The sequence below is a fragment of the Myodes glareolus genome, chromosome 3, assembly GCF_982192425.1.
Source record: "Myodes glareolus chromosome 3, mMyoGla1.1, whole genome shotgun sequence".
Lineage (NCBI taxonomy): Eukaryota > Metazoa > Chordata > Mammalia > Rodentia > Cricetidae > Myodes > Myodes glareolus.
In genome coordinates, this window is record NC_142028.1 from 15,532,951 (window position 1) to 15,555,645 (window position 22,695).

At 45.7% G+C, this 22,695-nt stretch overlaps 1 protein-coding gene across 2 annotated transcripts in view; it reads left to right on the top strand.

Annotated features, from left to right (window-relative positions):
- The first annotated feature begins 5,676 nt into the window (after window positions 1-5,676).
- Window positions 5,677-22,695, top strand: part of Rerg (RAS like estrogen regulated growth inhibitor) — a 103,528-nt gene continuing 86,509 nt past the window's right edge. Inside the window, exons 1-2 of one of the 2 annotated variants that reach the window (XM_085687271.2) lie at window positions 5,677-5,935; window positions 10,966-11,139. In XM_085687271.2, coding sequence (XP_085543397.1) covers window positions 11,079-11,139 — 61 coding nt within the window. In that variant the 5' untranslated portion in view covers window positions 5,677-5,935; window positions 10,966-11,078. The remainder of the gene's footprint in view (window positions 5,936-10,965; window positions 11,140-22,695) is intronic. The other variant, XM_048432465.3, reaches the window with a different exon arrangement.

Consider the following 22,695-nt stretch of genomic DNA (forward strand, 5'->3'; position numbering starts at 1 on the left):
TTCTAATATTACTTCTTTGAATTTACTAATTCTTTCTTTTCTAAAAATTTTAATTCTTCTGGTAGTTTTATATATGAGTATTGTGTTTATTTTATTTCACTAATGCTTTCTTTTAATCCTGTATTCCATAGTTGAACTCATCAGAGACGCTCTTAATGTACAGTATTATATTTATAAGGTTTGCACTGAGCCAACTGCATTATTTCTATTCTGTATCTGTCACTTTCCTCCTGCTATGATAAAAAAACCCCACGACTAAGGCAGCACACAGGAGGGAGGGTTTATTTGAACATACAGTTCCAAAAGGGTTAGGAGTCCATCACCGTCATGGTGGGGGCGTGGCAGCAAACAGTCATGGTGGCTCGAACAGGGAGCCAAGAGCTCTCGTGGTCAACACAAGCAGGAAGCAGAGAGCCGTCTCAGAGCTCTCGAAAGAGTTTACCCTCTATGACACACTAAGCCTGCCCCAGTGTCATACTTCCTGCAACAAGGTCACATCGAATGAGCTACCCAGTTTCAGCAATTGGGGATTAAGTATTTAAATTCCTGAGACTGTGGGAGAGCATTTCATTCAAAGCAGCACAGTTTCTTTGTTGAGACAGCCACATACATGAAAACGTTTAGTTTTACTGATTTTTGTTCATTATTTCTCCCATTATCTTTAGCATACTGAGACAACCCAGAAACCCTGAAGCCGTAACGAAACTCTAGCTCCAGATAACCTGTCAAGCAGCTTCTGTTGGTGTTAGCTCCTCATTCTTGCTGTTTTGTCTTTTGGATTTGTTATTAGTAAATTTTACTCGATGTCTTAGGGGTGAATATTTGTGTGCCTACAAACATCATAGGTTGATGCCATCTTTCCCAATGTGAGTGTATTTGGAGAAGGACAAACACTCTCTCAACTGGGTCAATATTGTAGTAGGAGTCAATATCGTAGTAGGAGGCCACTTGTTCGTTTTCCAGCTGCCCAGATTCCTGAAATAACCACACAGAAACTGTATTAATTAAACCACTGCTGGCCTATTAGCTCTAACTTCTTATTGGCTAGCTTTAACATCTTTATTTAACCCATTTCCATTATTTTATATTTTACCATGAGGCTCGTTGCCTACAGGCAAGGTTCCTACATGTCTGTCTCCAGCGTGTCGTCTCTGGTGGCTCCATGGCTTCTCCCTGACTCCACCTTCCTTCTTTCAGCATTCAGTTTATTTTTTCCCACCTAGCTCCACTCTACTCTATCACAGGCCTAAGATAGTTTTCTTATTAACCAATGGTATTCACAGCCCATATCACAATATGATATCTGATAAAAAGAAAAAGCCATATAATAAATATGAAATGTACTATTGTTTCAGTCAGGGTTCTATATATGACCAGAATGAATATATGTGTGTGTATACATACACATATGTGTGTATGTGTGTGGGGGGGTGGTATGTGTCTGTGTGTATGTAAGTAGACCTTTACGGATATGCATATAGACTTTTAGAATGACTTACAGGTTGTGGTCCAGCTAGTCCAACAATGGCTGTCCATCAACGGAAGGTCCAAGAATCCAGTAGTTCATTCCATAAGGCTGGATGTCTCAGCTGGTCTTCAGTCTACATCAGAATCCTAACGAAGTAGGCTCTAATGCCCGTGAAGAAATGAACTTGCCAGCAAGAGCAAGCAGGCAAAGAGATCAAGCTTCTCCTTTCCTTGTCCTTTATTTAGGCCACTGATAGAAGGTGTGGCCCTGATTAAGAGATTATCCGACTGTAGGCAGATCTTTTGTGGGGACCATCAGCTCTCCAATAGTGATATGGAGGCTTATTATTAATTATGAAAACTTGACCAATAGTTTAGGCTTGTTTCTTATAGCTCTTATAACTTAAATTAACCCATTTCTATTAATTTGCTTTCTGCCTCATGGCTTTATGGTCTCATCTCCACATTGCCCATCCTGCTTGCTCTGCGCCTCCCGGCATCTCCACCTTTTTCTTCCCAGCATCCTCTCTGCCCCCCACAAATCCTGCCTACTTATTGGCCATTCAGCTTTTTATTAAGTAAATCAGAGTGACGCATCTTCATAGTGCACAAAAGGATTATTCCACAACATCCCACCTTCAAAAGAGTCTTCCTATTTCAAATGATTTTGAAAAGGAAAAAATGTCTTTCACAGCTGCATCCAGTCACGCAGGTTTTAGTTAATTCCAGATGTAGTCACAGTGACGACCAAGAACAGCCATCACAACTGTACAGGAAAGATGATGATGGTAGGATCACTGTCAGCAAGAATAACTAGCAAAATACGGACAAAAGAGAGGCAGCCATTGTCAGATGGCTGTGCGGAGGCTTGTTGTAGGGCCTTCTGGGAAGCACTTATTAATGACTCATCATCGTAAAGAGCCGATAATAGAAAAAATCCAGATAATAGAGTTACTAAATGAATTTGTTCCGTTTAAATATAGAACCACATTTAAATGGCTTTGAACGTGAGAGTTTGTAAGAGAAGTGCAAACGAGCTGCTTCTTGACAATGTGTCAATAACCCCAGCAGCAAGGAGAGGAGGCTGGGAGAGGCCAGGGCGCGGAAGAAGGCTAGTCTCTCCCTTCTTAAACATGACAGAGATCCAAACTGACACCGCCTTAGGCACCATGATGTCAGCCAAGCCACGTAAGAATTGTAAGGATGAGGAAGCTTATAACGGAAATCAGCACCTAACATCCACTTCTCTTTGTGTCCACTTTGATTATCCCCTGCCTAGTTGAGGGTAGGTTTTTTTTTTTTTAATGGAAAATGTCATTTTCAGTGGGAGGCTACTTAACAGATTTTCCAATGAGACTCTGTTTTATGGTACCTGCCCTGATGGTGAGCATCTCTCTTGTGCCAGTGATAACTGGCCATTTCTGGATGCTATCATCTTGGGGCCGCGTTTCTACTTGTTTGTACGTTTCTGTATGCCTTGATTATTTGTAATGAATATATTTCACAGTTTCATGCACAGTATCAGCTGGAATTGTACTCTGTGCTTTTATTTTCTCTTTATCTGCTAATCATCGAGTTAGATGTTTAGCTGAAGTCTGGAAGCCAGGGAGTATGTAGGACAAAGGCTATCCCCCAGGGATTGAATACATAGGAGACAGGTCTCATGAAACCCTATCTGTGCCGGGGACTGATCCATGAGGCAGGTGGCATAAGGGAGAGTGGGCATTTTTGTGACTTTTGATAAAGGATTCATTTCATAAAACAGAGGCCACATGGTCGGCACCGTACAGCAGATGCGATGCTCCAGTGGAGCTAGGTCATCTTTTCCGACCCAGCGTGTCCAGAACTGCAGGCACGACCTTTGTACACCCATGTCCACAGCTGTTCTATTCGCGGTAACAAGGGCAAGGACATGGAGCCTGCCTTCACGCCCGTCAACAGAAGAATGGATCTTGCAAATGTGAGGACACACACAGCGGAACTTTAATCATCTGTCAAGAAAAATGAAATTATGAAACTTGCAGGAAAGTGGGTGGAACTGCAAAGGAAGCTGTTAGGGGAGCTGGCTCAGTCTCAAAAAGATGAAAGCCATGTGCTGTCTCTTCCATGTGGGCCCTAACTCCTCACGTTCACATGGATGTAAATAAGGGGTTGCAAGAGTGGGTATAGAACCATGAAACTAGGTAGGGGGTCATGAAAAGGGAGTAGAGGGGGTTGGAGGTCACAAAGGTCACACGTGACGGGAAAGTGGAAAGGGATTGGAGAGCACAAAGGGGGAGGGAGGTTGAGGAAGGGGGAAGGAGCAACAGAAATTTTGTTTGAAAAAATGCCACCTAATTTCTTGTAGACTGATACAATTTTTTTCTTTTGAGAAGTTGCAGGAGTGTACATTAATGCCTCCTTATTGGGTGATGAGCTCTCTTATAAGGGCTACGCACGAGCACAGAGAGAAACAGCTTCTGGGCCAGGGTGGTAAAGGATCACTCGCATGAAGCCCTGCTTGTGGACTGTGTCCTCTGCAATAGTGTCTCCTGGATAGGAGAGGTAAGCTGGGAACTCAAGCTTAAATCACTGTAAGATACTACACATTTAATCTAAATTATCCATCATGTTTCAAGCATATGTCATATATAAAAGAAAACATTTTTATTAAGTACTGTTCTGCAAAACATGGGAAACGAAGGAAGACTGGAACTTCATCATATTAATGCTACAAAAATGCACACAGTTTGAATTACATCGTATTATGTATAATATACATGATTATCTTCTTACTGTAGGCTTTAAGATACTTTGTATTCTGAGATGCCGAAATCTCTGTGTCTTGAATATGGGACCCATTCCTTCAATCTCACACTAGCCAGCTCTTCCCAAACCAGCACATAAACAATTTATATGTGTCTCGTCTCAAGTTGTCTTCTGGCTGCATTTGTTTGATCATTGTGTGGCAGGCCTTATGATAGAGGAAGACCACACAGACACACACACACACACGCACACACACATACACGCACACACATGCACACACATGCACACACACACGCACACACACACACACACACACACACATACACACACACACACACACACACATCGTATATTCCCCAGTCTTCTGACCTCTGGAATTTCGAGGTTTAGCAGAAGACTGAGAAACCAGAGTGGAAAACGAACATGATGCTAGGAGGGGGATGTGAGATATGGAAGGGAGTGTCAGATCAGGGGTCCAGGGGAAGCTGGGGTGACTGGGAAATTCCTGGTGGGTGAGATGGGCTAACCTTTCTCAGTGAGTTATCAAGACACATCCTCCTGAAGGAGACATAGCCCATGACTGTCACAGGTCTAACGGTTTTACCCAGGCTGCCTAGCAAGTCCTGCCTCCCTAGTGACCTTTCTTTCATCAGGTTTGACCTTCTGATTGTTCCCATCACCCTGCCCCCCCACTCTCCACCCCCCTGCCTGCTCTTGTTGCCTTGCTTTCAGTAAGTTACCAGACACCCTGATAAGAAAGCCCAGAATTTCCTGGAAGGAGGAAAAGAGACTCACATAGTTGTTTTGTTCGTGCACATCGCTGACTGGGAATCCTTTAGCGTCTCTGAAGTTCCCCTTCCCCTCTGAAAGACAGCAATTACAATAGCCATGTCTGCCTCAGGGGAGGTGAAAATCAAAGGAGAGGAGGGATGGATGCAGGCTTTGCATAGCTTAACATAGCATGAATGTTAATTATCTTTGTTGGGGTTTGAAGACGGTGGGGTAGGACGCCAAGGCAAATCTTATAAATGCTGGTATTGCAGAGAGAACCGAGCACACTGGGGATTTTACCATATATACAAACATGAATTGCAGCTGAACTTGGTGTTTATATTTTTCGAAGCATATTTGGTTCTGATCCGGTCCGGATTTCTCCCAGCTATTTACTAGCTTTGAACCAGTTCTCTCTCTCTTTCTCTCTCTCTCTTTCTCTCTCTCTTAATCCTCTGCTTCCTCTTGAATATCATGAGAATAACTGAACACATTCCCAAGGCGTATTGGCAAGATCCTTTGAAACAAGGCATAGAGAACACTGCTTAAGTGATGCTTTTTAGTCAAGACAGGACTTAGCTGGAGTCTGCAGGCCTGGCGCTGAGCAAGGTTGGGGTTGTGGGGCGCTAGGCTGGCAAGCTGGTCCAGCAGGGGGCGCCCGAGCGCCTCACTGCAGCATCCCGGCGGCGGAGCGCAGCGGCGGCCGGCAGGAACCCGCGTCCTGCCGCAGTCTCTCGGCAGCTGGTCTGAGTGAGTGCAAGGGAGCAGACCCCCGCGCGGCCACCACACTTGCAGCCCCGGTGACTCCCACCCGCGATCGCGGCCCCCGGCTCTCAAACGCCTCCCGCAGCCAGGGTGGGTCAGCGTGGGAGGGCTTCCCGGTCTTCGGAGCCGGATTGCGAACTTGGAAAGGACCGCGGCTCCTTTTCCCGGCCTGGAGAGTGAACAGGTGAGTGACACACACGTGTCCAGGTGACTCCCTGCGGGCCGAGTGCAAGTCCCCGAGAGCTCGACCCCTGGGTGCATCCTCCTGGTCGCGGGGTCCTCCGCCAAAGGCGACTTTGTGGTTTTCTGAGAGGGATGTGGACGCCAGCACCAGGCTTGACAGCGCGTCCTGAGCTGACGGCGTCCTTCTGATGAAGGGGACATCTGCTCCCTGCTGTGCAGCCTGTAGTACGCAGGAGCTGAAGTCCACTGCGGGGCTTGCTCCTGGTTGCAGACCTGTTGATTTCAGGGTAAGGAGATAGCCCGGGGGCTTGCACAGTTACAGCCTCTTTGCTCTGGGTGTTGCATTGTGATAAGACAAGGAAAATTCCTAGCGGAGAAACTGAGAAATCTTGATTTCAGGAGAGGTCCGGCCCAGAGGGAAGCGACCTCACTCCCACCATCAGACGGTCTCATTCCTGCCCTGCACAGCTGCACTTTTTTTTGTTTGTTTATTTTGTTTTTTAGGAGATCATAAAAACATTAAAATATAGTTATAAAGATGCACCCAACCCCCTCAGAGGAAGTGGAAGACGCTGACCTTGATAAACACAGGCTGGGAAATGATTTATTGGGAGCAAAACCTTTTGATAAACAAACAAGCGCATGAATGAAGCTTTAAAAATTCAAATGTCATCGGTCTAACAATCCCCACAAGTAGCCTCTTTGGTGTGTATGGACTTGTGTGGAGCGTGGCAACGAATGAATGCTTCAGCAGGACCAAACAAAACAGCTATTTTCTCTCCTTTACCCTAATATTTGCTCTAGCAACTCTATGTACAGGGAAAAAAGAAACTCTGTCTTTTATCTCCTAAATGTTTAGGTGTGACTTTATGATTGGAAATGACAGGAACTTGAAAGTCGTTTGTTTGTTTGTTTGTTGTTTTGCCCCACTAAAGCTCCCTGCTCTTAGAGTGAACTTCTGACCATGGTAGGAACAGTCCCATGTGTTAGAACCAATGAGTTTTCTCAGATCTGAGCGATAGAAGGTCTCCGGTTACTAACTCAACAGAAACTTGCCTGTAGGTTACTATGACAACAGTTTGACACATTGATGGTTTCTGTCAAAATTTCATGTGGAAATAACATGTGAAGGCAACTCTGGGGGTCAGTTTTGCATCTTCCCTTTGATTTTTCTAAACATATCATGAGCTGACAGTAGCCAGCTGGATCTTTATCATGTTACAAAGAGGGAAAAATTAACCCACATAATTTCTCTTTCACATGTAAAATCCATGAGCTTCACAGACCAATAGGAGTTGCTGACTTGGTTTGAACGTTTTTTTTTTTAAAATACATTTGATGGTTACTTTTTTTTTCATTTTTTTCTTTTTTTTTTATTAAATTATAAAAGTTTCCATTTCAGCCCCTCCTCCCAACACCCTCCCACTCCCCCCACTCCCTCTCCTCCTCCCTCTCTATCCCCTAGAGCAGTCAGGGTTTCCTGCCCTGTGGGAAGTTCAAGTTCCTCCCCCCTCCCTCCAGGTCCAGGAAAGGTGAGAGTCCAAACAGACTGGAGCGCCAAAATCCAGCATATGCAGAGGAAGCAAGTCCCAGTGTCATTGTCAATGGCTTTTCAAAAAGGCTCCTTGATGGTTACTTTTATGCAATATTTTATGTAGCATTAACCAAGAATAGAATCACATTTAGATACAAAGGAATGACACATGAAAGAGAAAATTATTATTTATGAACACTCCTGATATAAATATGTTCTATGTTTCAAAGAAATGCAAGTCAGTAGCAATTCATAAGTTAAAATACAGCTAACAAATTTAATATGCAAATCTTAAATATAAGGCCTTTTCTTAGTGGATGCATCTAAAATGAAGGATAAGGAATATTGTTTTGTTTTGGCACACTGTCTGCTTAGTGACCTGGAATAGCCAGCCTGAAAGTCATGACGTAGCTCAAGATGGTCTTGAATTCAAGATCCTCCCACTCCAGTCTCCCGAATGGAATGCTGGGGCCAGCACCTAAGGAAATACATCTTTAGCCAAAAGGATGGGGTCAGATTTGTAAGATCTTTGGGAACCACAGTGATGTTCTTGTTCTCATTTCCTGTTTGGAGCTAGAAGAGCAAACATCCACCCCTTCTTCCCTCGGAAGCACCCACACATAAGAAACTTGGTCATCAAAATGTGTTAGGTCCACATTAATGGCTCAAATACATAAGAGGGAAAATAGGAACTACCTCCTTTTGTAGAATATGTATTCAGGAGAAGAGCTGTTTTCTATTTCCCTTTCTTCGACTGTTTTTGTTTTTTTAAAAAAATCTGTTTATCCAGTGTTTTGGATATACAGGATCAGTTAACATATTTAGGAAACAGATTCTGAGATCGTGGTTGAGAAGGGCTCTTTAGCTCAGGCTGGTCTCAGGTAGACTGTTCAGCTGAGAGTGACCTTGAACTTCTGAACTTCTTCCTCAATTCTGGGATTACAGGTGCGTGCCACCTGCCACCGTGCCTAGCACAGACAGAACTTTACAAACTAGAACTGTGAATGAATTCTGAGCACCAGCGCCTCCACGTTTGACATATATAAAAGTGGGGTTTTTGAGTTGGTGACCCAAGCCTTGATGGAGAAGATCAGATAGGAGTCCTTAGCCCATGGGAAAGATGGAAGGCCTCCTGCAATTGGCCGTGTTGGGGGCAACCACAGCGAATTTATCAGAACTTTTGTTGTGACAGTTGGTCAGGTTATATGTCAGATTGTGAAGAAGGGAGCTCCATGTTTTTAGTGTCATTAACACTGAGAGTGCCTGGGGACAAGTGTGCCTATGGTGAGAGGGGGAGGGGAGAGTCAAGAACGGAAGCAAGTATTGTTCACTTGCCGTGTGTCCCCTGAAGAACGCCTGAACAGCTGGCCCTCACTTTCCTAGAAAATGGAAGCCTAGGATGGAGCCGTGTCCTAAGGGTTGTCGGGCTACATAAGCAGATCTGACTGAAAGAAACGGCTTGTTGTCATAGAGAAGAACCAGGACATCACAGGCAGAGGTGACAAGGGGACACATCCTAGCCCAATAACAGTGGGTAAGGAAGTTCTCCTAATTGGAAAAGGCTGCCTACACACGACACTACTTACAAAGGAAGTAAACTGATCTTGAATCCCTGGAACTGACCAATCGGACACAGAACAGTTAGGTAACGGAGGAAAATCTTTCTGCAATAGCTGGGAGAGTCCCTTGACTGGTCCCCTACGCAAGGCCTTTCCCAAGTTTATGTTTTCGAGATACTAAGAACCCAGATGTTGAGCTGAGAGTCTAAGCTGTGACAGAGATGCTTGCCGGCCAGCATGAGTGAGGCCTTCCATCCAAATCCCAGCACAGCATAAAGTTTGGTCAGTAAGAACCGCAGGTGTCATGACTAAGCAGGGGCCCATATACAATTAGCAGAGGCACACAATGCCGTGGGTGCTGTTAGTGCTGGGGACGCGTTATAAATCGACTTGCCTGCAATCCTCTTTAAAGAGGACTCTGAATGTGGAACATACACCATACCTTTTGTGTACTACAGTATAACACCCAGAAAAGCACAGAAGTATAGTTTGGATATTGTGTATTTGCTGGCTTTTGAACCATATGTATCTGGGACATAATTCACCCTGTGATCTAGTGTGAACCGAGATGAAGTGGCAGTTGAGTTGACTGATGCGAATGTGTTTTTTTCATTAAAGAAATCCCAGAGCGCCTCTCCCCATCCTGTGTGTGCTGGCTGGTTTTGTGTGTCAAGTTGACACAGACTAGGGTCATCAGATAGGAAGGAGCCTCAGTTGAGAAAATGCCTCCCTGAGATCCAGCTGTAAGGCATTTTCTCAATTAGTGATCAATGGGGAAGGGCCCAGCCCATGGTGGGTGGTGCCATCCCTGGGCTAGTGGTCCTGGGTTCTATAACAAAGCAGGCTGAGTAGGCCATGGGAAACAAGCCAGTAAGCAGCGTCCCTCCATGGCCTATGCATCAGCTCCTGCCTCCAGAATCCTGCCCTGCTTGAGCTCCTGTCTTGACTTCCTTCAGTGATCAACAGCAATGCTGAAGTGTAGTCTGAAGAAACCCTTTCCTCCCTGACCAGCTTTATAGTCATGGTGTTTTGTCAAGAAAATAAAAACCCTAACTAACACAGTGTGTGTTTATATGTTGAAGATTTATAAGCAGGTGCTAAATGTGTTTTATTCACATAGCATTTATTAGCACTTGTGCCAAGAAACAATCTAGTCATAGAAAACATAGTAGAGGAAGAATTTTGAAAGGTGATACTATGTGTACACATTTTAAAACCAACAAGCTCTAAATTATTCGTTTAAAGAGTTGTTATGTTTTTAATTATGCATATGTGTGTTTGGAGGTGTGTGCACAAGACTGATGTACTCACGGAGGCCTGAAGAGGACTTTGGATCCCCTGAAGTTACAGACAGTTGTGAGCCACCCAATGTGGGTTTAGGAACCAAACTCAGGTCTCCTGAAAGATCAATATTGGCTCCTAAGCAGTAACCTATCCCTCCAGCCCCAGCTCTAAATTCTTAAGTCCTCACTGTATTGCTAAGCAGTTTAGAGTGAGCTACTGTGGCCCTCTCTCAGGGCAGTGGTGAAAACCGCACTAGGAGATGCACCACTTGTGTGGGTTGATGGTCAGCGGTTAACAGAATTCTGGGAATCACCTGTGAGATGACTACTGGGCGTGTCTATGGGAGGTTATCTTGATAGCATTGGGATGGAAGGTCCCTCCCACTGTGAGGTGAGCAGCAGCCATTCCTTGGTACCCAGTGTCTTCCAGTTGTAGGTGGGTTGTGACCAACCGCTTCACACTCCCACAGTCTGAACTCCCCCCCCCCCGCCATGATGGATACCTTGAACTGTGTGTAACAATAAACCCTTTGTTCCTCAGATTGCCTTTGCCTTGGTATTTTATGACAGCTAAGACAGGGTGACCAGTGTGCACCTGACGTTCTACAGATATGGGTCCATGGCTCACTTAGAATTGCTACTCTCTTCTTTTAAGGATTGTGGATCCTTTCGTGATTGGCGATGACACAGTGAAGCAAAGGCTGTCTGCCACCAAAGCCCTCTGCTCACATCCGGAGTTTGAACAAGAAATCCTGTCCCCCACCAGTCATGGCTAAGAGCGCAGAGGTCAAACTGGCCATATTCGGGAGAGCAGGCGTGGGCAAGTCAGGTGAGGGCCTTCTTGTGATGTTTATAGGATCTGTGAGTTTATCACAGCTTTGGGGATGGGGCAGGTAAGTGGTCCTGTCGTCCTTCCTCAGTCTCGAGGTTTTATTTTTCATAAGCAACTCATGAGTTCTGCTTATTTATGACAAAGTAAATACAAGGAACTGGATGGGTCATAAACAGCCTCCAAAGAAATCGAATTGTGGAAATTTCGTGAAATATCTCTTCTTTCCTCGCTGTGGAAGATCTCAAGGGGTCGGTTATACGTCTCATCTGTTTGTGTAGTCTTAACAAAACGGGCCAAGGTCAAGCAGATGTTGGGGCCCCAGTAAGTGCTTGCTAAATGAATCTATCTCTGTCAGTGACAGAAATGTTTCCTTGCCCAGGGCTTCTCTAGCAGGAGGAGGACACTGGGAAAGCAGGCCTGCAAATTTGCAAGCAAGAGGGTTCTTGCCAGGCCTCTGGAGTGAATTTAAATTCGCAATTCTGATGAGTAGCAATAATTTAGAGCCCTCTTTTCTTTGCTGGTGCTAAGGGGCTGAAAGCCAGGACCCTGCACATGCTGGGCCATCGCTCTATTCCTGAGCCCCAGTCCCTGTCCTGGGGCCCTTGAGACAGAGTTTCACAAACAGGGTCAGAAATCACCTCTTCCTCCCTGTGCTTAGAATTAAGCGTGTGCTAAAGGCAATGTCCCCCACATGGCTTTAGCAGTGACTGTGACAAGGGCTTGCTTGGTGTCTCGTGGGAAGGGACTAAAACCACACAAAGCGTTTGGCTGTCAGCAAGGACACAAATGTCTTGGTGCTTGTGAGTGGGTAGACAGAAACCTGATTGGGGAAAAAAAAAACCGACTAATCCCCACACAGGAAATCTATATGCTCTTAAAAAAAAATGCGGGCTTGCGTGCGAGCGCTGCGTGCGAGCGCCGCCCCTCCCACCACATGCCTTCTAGTTCTGTGGCCAGCCCCTTTCTAACCGTCCTCCTGGCTGTTCCCGCAGTGATCTGCTCTGCTCTAAGTCTTCTCTCTGTTGGGTTTTCTCGGCTTTTTCTGTCACCTTGCTTCTCCTCCTCTGTTCTTGCCTCTGGCAGAATCCAAACAAGGAAAACAGCAAGCCAGGACTCAAGATGCTCAAGCCCCTCCCCTTTAATCTCCTTTGGTTTCCCAATGGCGTGAGAACCTCGGGTCTGTAGCTGGTAGACGGATCTGGAGAATGAGGAAAGTGCCCCAGGGTGTGTCTCGGGTGGAAGGAATGGCATATGTGGGATGGACAGAAAGAGAAAGGTGCGGTGCGCGGGGTGGGGAGGCGGGGAGGGCTTGTGGGAAGACCATGTTGCTGCCAACATCCGCTCTATTTGTGTGACTGAGGGGTTTGGCCGACCTTCATTCTCTCTCCCTCTTTCTCTCTCTCTCCCTCTTTCTCTCTCTCTCTCTCTCTTTCTTTTTTCTTCCTTCCTTCCTTCCTCTTCCTTCTTTCTTCTCTCTCTCTCTCTCTCTCTCTCTCTCCATTCTTCCTTCTCTCCCTCCCTCCTCCCCTCTCTCCCTCCTTTCTTTCTCTTCCTACCTCCAACAAGAGGAATAAGAGGAAGCGCTCCCCTAAGGCTTTCTGCATGGTTTGGAGAGCTGAACACAGGACTGGCAAGGTGGCTGTGAGGGTGGAAGGGCTTGCTGCTCAAGCCTGAGGCATCAGAGCTGACTCTCCTGCCCTGGTGTAAAAAGCTAAGTATGCTAGTACTAGCGCATCCCCAGCCTTCGCTGTAGCTGATGGAGGAGGATTACAGGGCCTTGCTGACAGCGCGCAGATCCAGGTGCCATGAGGCTTTCTCAAGGAAATTCGATAGTAAGAAACAGAAAACCTAGAGCCATGCTGGAGCCCCTGAACATCCCACACACCACACATCCCAACAAATAAATACACATTCTAACTTTAAAAGTAATGTAAGCAGAAGATGTAGCCTCAGGGAAGAAGCGCTCGGTTCGTGAATGGCCATCCAAGCTCCATCTTCAGCACCTCAGAGTGTGTTGGACGCTCCTATTCAGGCTGACCCACCACCTCAGCAGAGCCCTCAGTTTCCTTTGTGAACCTCCATTATTCTAGCACCGGTTCCCATCACTCCCTCCTGAGCGGGCTTTCCCTAAGACACCCACCTGTGTCCAGTCACCTTGGTCTTTTCTCAAGTTTAATGGATATGGGCACCGTGTTTCCCATCTTAACTTTTTTGCTCATTCATTGTTTAAACATTTTGACCTGCCGCTGTAGCCGTTCCCACAGAAACTGCCTCTGCTGAGGTCACTCCCATAATTCCCGAGAAAGCAAGTCAGTAAACCTATCTATCATCCCGAGATCCTCTACTATGGAGTCTTTTAATGACTCCATGCAATCCCTCATCTGCAGGGTTCCTTCCCAGCAGGTTGGGGGCATTACCCACCCTCCTGCCTTTCTGAATTCTTCGATTGACTCTAGCCAGTTGTCCTCAACCTGCCTCTGACCTTGGGTCTTCTGGGGGTCCATGTGATGTTAAGACTCCCAGATTGCTCCCATTTCCCGTGGGTGATTCTCCACATCCAGGGTAAAGATGGTACCTGCTCTAGGGCGACAGACAACTTTGGATGAATGGAACTTTCTTATTTTTCACATTGAAAGCAGAGGTCAAAACTGCTCAGGAAGGTCCCTGCCAACTCTTCACCTTGATTGTGAATAAATAAGTCTTCTTTGGAACCAATTTCTCCATCCTCCCTGCATATGTTCCTCCCACAGTTCACACATGAAATTACAGTGTGTGTGTGTGTGTGTGTGTGTGTGTGTGTGTGAGTGAGCGCATGTGCACATGTGCGTATGTATATGTGAGAGATCCCATTTGTGGATGACAGAGTATTTGTGGGATGTCGTTCTCCCCTAAAGGAGAGGTTGGAGAAGGGAGTTGAACTCAAGATGTCAAGCTTGGTGGCAAACGCTTTTACCCAGCGCGTTGTCTGCTGGCCCAGGTTCGACCGCTTGCCTTTCTTTCCCTGGCAGTGAAATGACAATGACAGATAGTCTGTCCTTAGCATAACTTGTTAGTCTCTATAGGCCTACTGGTTTCCTATTTCAGCATTTGAGTGCTTCTTGAGACCGGAACCACACCCCTCATTGATAAGGTCTCGACACAGGCCTGGGAGACAATTCTGAACTTTTCCACATCTCAGTGGAAATAACCGCAGGCTGATCTATCAGTTTGGAAAACACAGTGGAGCAATGCTGAACTCATGTTTGTTCTAGTTTCTTAAACTGTCCCTACCTTCTTTCTGCCTGGTCAGGATACTTACTACATAACCACCCCTGACCTTAAAGACTGCGTTTGTCTTATAAGTTACCTTTGCTCTTCTGCCTGCCCCCTCCCCCGTGGTGTGTGTGTGTGTGTGTGTGTGTGTGTGTGTGTGTGTGTGCGCGCGCGCGCGCATGTGTCTCTGTGTGTGTCTGTGTGTGTATGCGTGCAACAGTGTGCCCATGCAGGCTCATGCACACATGTGTGCATGCATGTGGAAGTCAGAGGTCAACCTCAGACATCTTCAGTTGGTACCCATCTTGTTTCGTGAGACAGTTTTCTCTTGTTGACCGGGAGTTTGCCATTTGTCTAGGTGGCTAGCCAGTGAGCCCCAGGGATCTGACTTTTTCTACCTGCCCCAATTCTGGGATTACACCACCAAGTCAGAGTTCTGAGTCTGGAATCCAAGGTCTTCTTCCTTTACACACAGTCTTCATCAGCTGAGCCATTTCCCCAGGCCGACTGTTCCTTTCTTAAGTCTGTAGGAAACCCTTCATCCTGGAGTGTACTGCAGTCATGACTTACTCAGGGGCCTCCAGAGCCTAGCTGTGATCCTCCCTTGGGCCCACACAATCCTGCAAGGTCACTGGAGTACCTTGCAGGGAGCCATTGGGGTCTGTAGAGTCTGAGCAGCTCTGACTTGACTTGGTCTGAATTCCTCGAGGGGCTTCAATCTCACTTCAACCCTCTGCTTTCTCACCCACTCACTGATGGATTGGTACCTGGGGTATGTAAACCACATTCTCCGGATACTAATAGGCATTTATATCATTTTGAGTCTTGAACTCTGGGCATGTGTTGTGATGTTCAACTTCCAGGTCCTCCCTGTATTTGCTCTGTGAATTTGGCAGTGTGAGGCAAGTCACTCCTCCATTCTTTAAGTTATGGGAAACACAGTAGTGTCCACCTCGGTTATCAATAGACAGAGTCATTACATGCAAGTCTCTGAGTGCAGATCATGGCACATAGCAGGTGTGCGTGTATTATCAGGATGCTTCATGAATGCTTTTGATTTCTAATTTCCACAATAAATAAATTAAATCAAAAGTGAAAATCTATTCTGCTGGGTATTTTATCCCTGAAAATTGGAAAGCTAAAGTAAGATAAAACTATATCCTTACTCAGCAGTACCAACATATGTATACACACAGAGAAGGTTGAGGGAGAGAGAGAGAGAGAGAGAGAGAGAGAGAGAGAGAGAGAGAGAGAATTCTCTTTTATAAGTCCAAGGTTGGGTTCATGTTAATTACAGCTAGGCCACTGATGGTTTTAATTCTACTAAATGGTTTTATATAAATCATGGCAAAATAATCAGAAATAAGTTAGTTTCACCAATATATTGACACTCTTTCATTTGAAAGCACCTCTGGTATACGGTAGAAGATTTTCCAATCCCAAGTAATAGATTGGTCTTCTGGGTTGAAAAAAAAAAATGAACAGAACTTTCTAGTTGAGGGGTTAGCCATGGAAGTATCAGCAAGGGGACAAGTTAAGACCCTGCTAATTACTAGGGTATACCAATAACATACAGAGGGGCATACGTGCGACACATATGTGACAGCGTGCATGTGGCCTGGGGGTTGACACAGCCTCTTCAGCGGGCCTAGTTTCACCATGCAGGCAGGCTTGTCTTTACATGAGCTTGCTGGCTGAGGGACAGCATGCCAAGCACGTGTGTGTGCGTGCGCGCGTGTGTGTGTGTGTGTGTGTGTGTGTGTGTGTGTGTGTGAGAGAGAGAGAGAGAGAGAGAGAGAGAGAGAGAGAGAGAGAGAGAGAGAGTAGACTATGCTTCCCCAGCTTCCCCAGACTTCTGCCCCAGCAGGGTAAACCTTTTCCTTCCCCAGCCAATGGTAGACCATTAGCAATGTGGCATCGACACTTCCCTTCCAGGTGTCCCAGTCGATATTTTGACAGGCTCCCAGTAATGGAATGAAAAGATCTGCCAAAGCCTGAGAGACACCAGACACACACTTTATTAAATGCTTCCTAGAGTCACACTATTCAGGTTGGAGCAAGTGTGGGAAGGGTTGGTAGAAAAAGAAAAAAAAAAACTGAATATTTAAAGTTGGTTTCACAGTTGACACCATCCTTTTCAGAACTGAAGCACTCTGCGCCACCACAACGTGTATTTCCTGAAAGGGGGCCAGTCTACTTGATTGAGTAATGTCTCCTCTGATTCAAAGCCCAACTGATGCGTTCATCCGTGCAAGCCTAAATTCGTACACTCGGATTTCTGGGCTATGGACTGGCTGCCAAATGGAAACCGCTTGTGATATTTTCATCCCTTGGTACAAGGGCATTTTTCTCCCTCTTGTTCTTGTCTGCCTCTTTTTATTATAATGAAACAGCAGTAATTTTTGTTGTATTTTACTTTTTGGATATGGGGGTCTCATTAGACAGCTAAGGATGACCTTGAACTCCGGATCCTCCTGCCTCTGCCTCGCAAGGACTGGAATAGAAAGTGTGTGCCACGTGCCACCATGCCCAGTTCTATGGGCAGCGCTAGGAACGAAACCCAGTACTTGATGTGCGCTAAGCACGGACTCTGCCAAATGAGTCACATCCCCATCTTAGTGATTCTGATTTCAGATGGGTTTTTTTGCGGTACACACTAAACTATCCTAAAATATGTGTGCCCACCATAACCAGAATTTACTTGAGAGTTCTGCATGCGATCAGGTCAGTCTCAAAAACTGGCTAGAGTGTTGACCAGTGAAGTGCCCTGGATTCCCCTGTTTCTACCTTTGACCCTCAGAGTGGGGATTACAGGGGTCTGCCACCACACTTAATTTTTAATATGAATGCTAAGGATTCTAACTGGTCCTCACGCTTAATGGAGCAAGCATTGTACCCATGGAGCCATCTCCACAACCCTTAGCTCCTCAAATATTCACCAGTTCTTTGTGACGAGAATATGTAAAATTGTCCTTCAGACATTTTGAGTCATACACAATTAGCTTATTAATAAGTTAGTAATAAAGTCACCCTGTTATAAATAAAATATTAAAGTCACCATGGCGGGCAATATGCTACCAGAACACTTGTGTCCTGAATAAATCAAACTTGGTACCTTTTGATCAGCCCCTCCTCTTTCTCTAGCCACACCCCTGACCTGGCCTCTGGTAACTAACAGTTCTTCTGTTTCTGAGGATGGGTTTGACTCTTACGTTTTCCATGAAGATCAGCTGGTGTGGTCTTTGTCCTTCCATGACTGGCTGTTCTTCCTATGTATAAAGTCCTCGGGCCGGCAAGGTTGTCAGGAGGACAGGATTCCCTGATGCTTGTCGGGCTGCAAAGTATTCTGATGTGTAAATAAACCATCTTCTCTTTAATTGGCCATTGGTGGTTAGCCTGTTTGATTATTTAATATCCTAGTTGAATTCGGAAGTGCATGCACAGATTATATAATCTTAGTGAAAATTTTTTTAAAAACATTACTCAGGGTAAAGTAAAGGGTGGGTTATGTTTCCTTTTTCCTCTTTAAAAACTTGCAAGGTGTGTATGTGTGTGTGTGAGTATATGAGTGTATATTTCTTTTTTCTGTTTGCTTTTTGTTTTTTGTTTGTTTGTTTTTGTTTTGAGACCAGATCCCTGTACACAGCCCTGGCTGTCCTGGAACTCACTCTGCAGATCAGGCTGGTCTGAGACTCACAGAGATCCTCCTGCCTCTGCCTCAGGAGTGCTGGGATCTAAGGTGCGCACCTGCACAACTTGCTTCCTTCAGAGTATTGCAAGAAGTGAGGTTCATTGATGGCTCCTGTAGTTAGTGGTCAGAAGAACAGCTTCAAAAGGCTTGGGCCAAAGGGAGGGAAGCCGCCTGCAGACATCTGAGTGGGACTAGGAAAAGCTAACTTCTGAGCTGTCAGAGAAGCTTCTGTCTTCCTGCATCTATACAGACAAAAAAGCAAGAGAATACAAACGGATCTGTGTGTTATCCATCCGAATGGCACAGGAATGATAACCTCCAGCTACAGGACTCACTTATGGATGTACATAAAGCCGGAGTTCTGTATAAGTTAAGGCCTGCGTGGCCGTTCTTGCCTGCCCAAGCAAGGACAGAGTATTAGTTTCTTTTCTCTTTGCTGTGACTGCAAACATCACCAGAAGCAACTTAAGGGAGGAACAACTTATTTTAGCATCCAGCAGCCATTCATTATGGCCCGGAAGCATGGCAGCCGGAACCTGAGTTAGCGGGCCACTGCATCCGCAGAGCTCCGACTGGAATCAGGGCTGGACTGGAAGACCTTGGGTCCTGCCCCCTCTGACCTCACCGGTCCTCCGCTCTCCAGTGTGACTCCCCTAGTGGCTCCACACCTTTCAAATCAGTGCCACGTGCTGGTGACCAACTGTTCCCACACACATGCCTGTGGGGGCAACAGAAAGGTACTCAGCCTGCAACCGGAAGAGGAGGAATTGTGCCTTAAGAGCCCCAGGGAAAGAAAAGCAGCAGGAGTTAAGTGGTGAGCAGCAGCTAGGGCTTCCTCAGCCGCAGGGATCAATTCCTAGCTAAGCATTCCTCTTGGAAGAACTGTTACAGCGTCGAGTGCAAATAGCTTTCTTTCTTTCTTTTTTAAATGGAGTTAAGAACAAGAAAGAGGCAGAAGGATACACTTTGGAAGAAACTATATAGGGAAACAAACCGAATTAAATCATGAACTCCTTTTGAAAGTCAAAGGGACGTCTCTCTGTCTCTATGTATTCTATTGTAATATACATTGCATTCAATCATTCTTTACTTTTAGTTACCTGCTACTTAACTCATTGGATTGCCCTCTCTGTAGCTTTGTGTCAGACTTTCCTTGCTTCCGATTGAACTTGACATTTTTTTCTTTGCCACCGATGAGGACTAACTTTAAGACGAGTGAAGAACATTTTGAATCATCCCTTTTATTCTCTTGTTATTCTTGGTATCTCTCCAACTTATGGGTTTGGGGAAATAAGCCAACTTTTCAAGGTGGTACTGGCCTTGAAGCCAAAATTCCAGTGCAAACGCATCTCTGCAGTTCCAGCTGCCTTTGAAAATTGATGTGGTTTCTGAAAAAAGAGAGAGAGCGCGCCATAATGTCTTCCATCCCATTAAAAATAGGAGCGCAATATTGCAGAAGCCAGGCAATCTGAAGTAGGTAATTGCAGCATACGTAAACAGATATGCAAAGCTGATATACATATACATGAGATGCAAATGGAGAGCCTGGTGGTCACGCAGCTCACTGGTGCCAGAGCTGAGACTAGAACCCCGGTGTAGAACTTTACAAGCTCTTGGGACTGTTTTCATTTTGCCGCATACAACTCTTCTTCGTGTCCGCTCAAACATTTTCTCTTACAAAATGGAATGACCATGGGAATTTCACAATACGACCTTCGCAAAAGCCAACGTTTAGTTTTACGAGAAATTTCCAGTGAACATCGGGTGTGTGGCAACCTTTCCTGGGAATGCCAGGTGTGTTGTCAATCACTTGGAGTACAGCCCTTCCAGTAATTGGAGGAAGACCACCCACACTAGCAAGGTCACCTCCTTTCCTTCAAGGGCCTGAGTGGGTGTCGAGTATCTATCTGTTCGGCTCCCGTGTAGCCTGTCCGGGGTCCACACAGTTTTTTGCTGCAGCGCCTCCCCTGCTGCGTGATGTTTGCCCCTTCGGAATCAGAGATGTTTCAGCCTCTGCTCGAATGCCCTCTTCCCTCAGTCCTTTCTTTCCTGGTCTAGTGACAGTCACTTCGTTCACTCCCCAGAGAGCATGGCTTTGGGTCACAACCTGCTGACCTGCTCAGCCTGGTTACTCTGAAGCCCCCAGGCCTGGGATGGGTTGCAGCCCTTGGAGAAGTGGTTGGCCCGAAACAGACCAAAGAGAGACAGTTTTGGCTTCTAGGTATACACTCTGCTAAGTGTCACCAAAGGTCACCGCTGCTCTCGAGGTGGCAGGAGATGCGATGGTGGCTCATGGGGACTTTGCTGCAAATGAAGGCCTTGGGGTTTGCTGTGTGTGGTTTTGGTTTTTAATGTATACTCTTGCTGAGCTAAATATTCCCTAAGCAGGGTGTGTGCGTTTAACCCAGGAGGAGAAGTTTATTTTCACCCTTCTAAGTACTGTTTTGTCAGATTTAATGGGTTCTTCTGTCTGTTGGGGGCCTTTTTGGTCTGAATATGTACTGTCCTTCCTCGATTTTCCACCATCTTTATGTTTGTTTGGAAAGATTACAGGCGTGTGTGTGTGTGTGTGTGTGTGTGTGTGTGTGTGCGTGTGTGTGTGTGTGTGTGTGTGAAGGCCAGAGGACAATCTCAGGTATCACACCTCTGGTACCACCCACCTTTCTTTTAAAACAGCCCCTAACCGGTCTGCCCACAAAGCAGGGTCCACTAACTGGCCTGGCAGCCCCAGGGTTCTGCCTGCCTCCTCTGTAATCCCAGTGGTGAGGTGGCAAGCTCATACCACCAGGCCTGGGTTCTGGGTGCTGAGCCCCGATCTTTTTTAGTTGACTGAGCTGTCTCCCCAGCAGTTGTAGAATTTCCCACTTTGATATTACTCGACTTAATGAGATGATAAGAATTCCTAGTAATATTAGGGCATTGCACATAGACACAGTTTGTTTATTTATTTATTTATTTGATTGTAAAAAGAAAGTTATACTAAGTTGACTCTTAGTGGGGTGATGTTAGCACCATGTCACATAATTTCCATGTCTTTTAAATAATTTTGGATGGGGATTTAGAGCATGAAAGTGAGCCGGGTGGGGACCTTACATTACTAAGTTCTCATTTATTATGGTCCTCAGCCTCTCTTGTTTCTCAAGCACATGCTTTACTTAGGACTCAAGGTCCACTGCTATATAAAGTGCACACATGATCCAATGTGATTAGTCCCCACAGCTCTTCTAGTTAAAAAGACATTTTCCAGGAAGCCATCCTGAGATATGTATGTGTGGGCCTGCATAAAAACAACCAAACTTGGGTGAGTGAATGAACTTGATACTGTAAGTCAGAGCTGAGTATGGGCTAGAGCATCCTTTTCTAAGTTTACAACCACCATTAGGAAGTCTACCCACAACTCAGACTCACCTGAGGGATTAAAAAGAGCATGTTTCCAGACACCTCTGCCAGAACTTTGATTGACTGCGTGGTGGGCTCAGAGAATTCAAATTACTAGCAGTTTGTTATGAAGGCTGATTTTCTCAGTTCCTCACTTTGGTTTGGGAAACACTGTGCTGCTTGCTCACTGCTTAATCTCTATTTAGAGAAAAAAATACAATTTAAAACTAAAATAGCAAGCATGTTGCATTAGCCAGCTGCACGTGCTGAATCCGACAGTCAGTAGCAGACAGGCAGCCTCATATGACACACGACAGCATTGTAGAGAGGGCAGTCCAAACAAGTCAAAAAGAACCCTGCACATTCGGGTGATGGTGACGCACACCTTTAATCCCAGCACTCGGGATGCAGAGGCAGGTGGAACTCTGTGAGTTCGAGGCTAGCCAGGTCTACAGAGCGAGTTCCAGGACAGGCTCCAAAGCTACAGAGAAACCTTGTCTCAAAAAAAAGGGGGGGGGATATAAATGTAGCACTTTTCTTCTGTTCCCCCAAAGCAGGACTTCCCCTCATATCGTAGGAGGGCAAGGTTGGTTTTCTAAGAAGCACACACCTCAGTAACTCCGAGATAAGGAATTTTGATTTTGAGATAGAGGATTACTGGTCAGGAATGGGGACAGATGACTCTAACCTGAGGTGTGTCTAGAAGTTAACCAGGTAGGCCAACTATGCCGCAGGTTAAACATCCAAAAATCCAAAGCTGGAAGTGCTCTGAAATTTGAAATTTCTGAGAGCCGACATAGGGTTCAAACAGTTCCCAGTGTCGAGGATAAAAGGTTCTCATCTGGTAGTGTAAACTTTCCAATATCAAAAACCCACCACTAAAATCCGAACCACTTCTAGGAGAAGCATTGCAGATAAGGGATGGTCAGCTTGTCCCAGGTTTTCCACATGGAAGTTCATGCAGGAATCGAATCCAGAACCTGGATCTTAACACCACATTGCACAGTCAAGTCTCATAAAGAACCAGACTAGCATATGACAGCTAAATAGGATTATATGGTGATCTTGGATAAATGGCATTTATAATTTTTTTTATTTTTCATTTTAATACAATCTTTTCTCATTCCACACAACCATTCCTGCTCCCACTTCCACCCCCTCACTCCACGCCCCCCCCACATTCATTCCCCAGAAAAGGCAAGGTCCCCAATGGGGAGTCAACAAAACCTGAC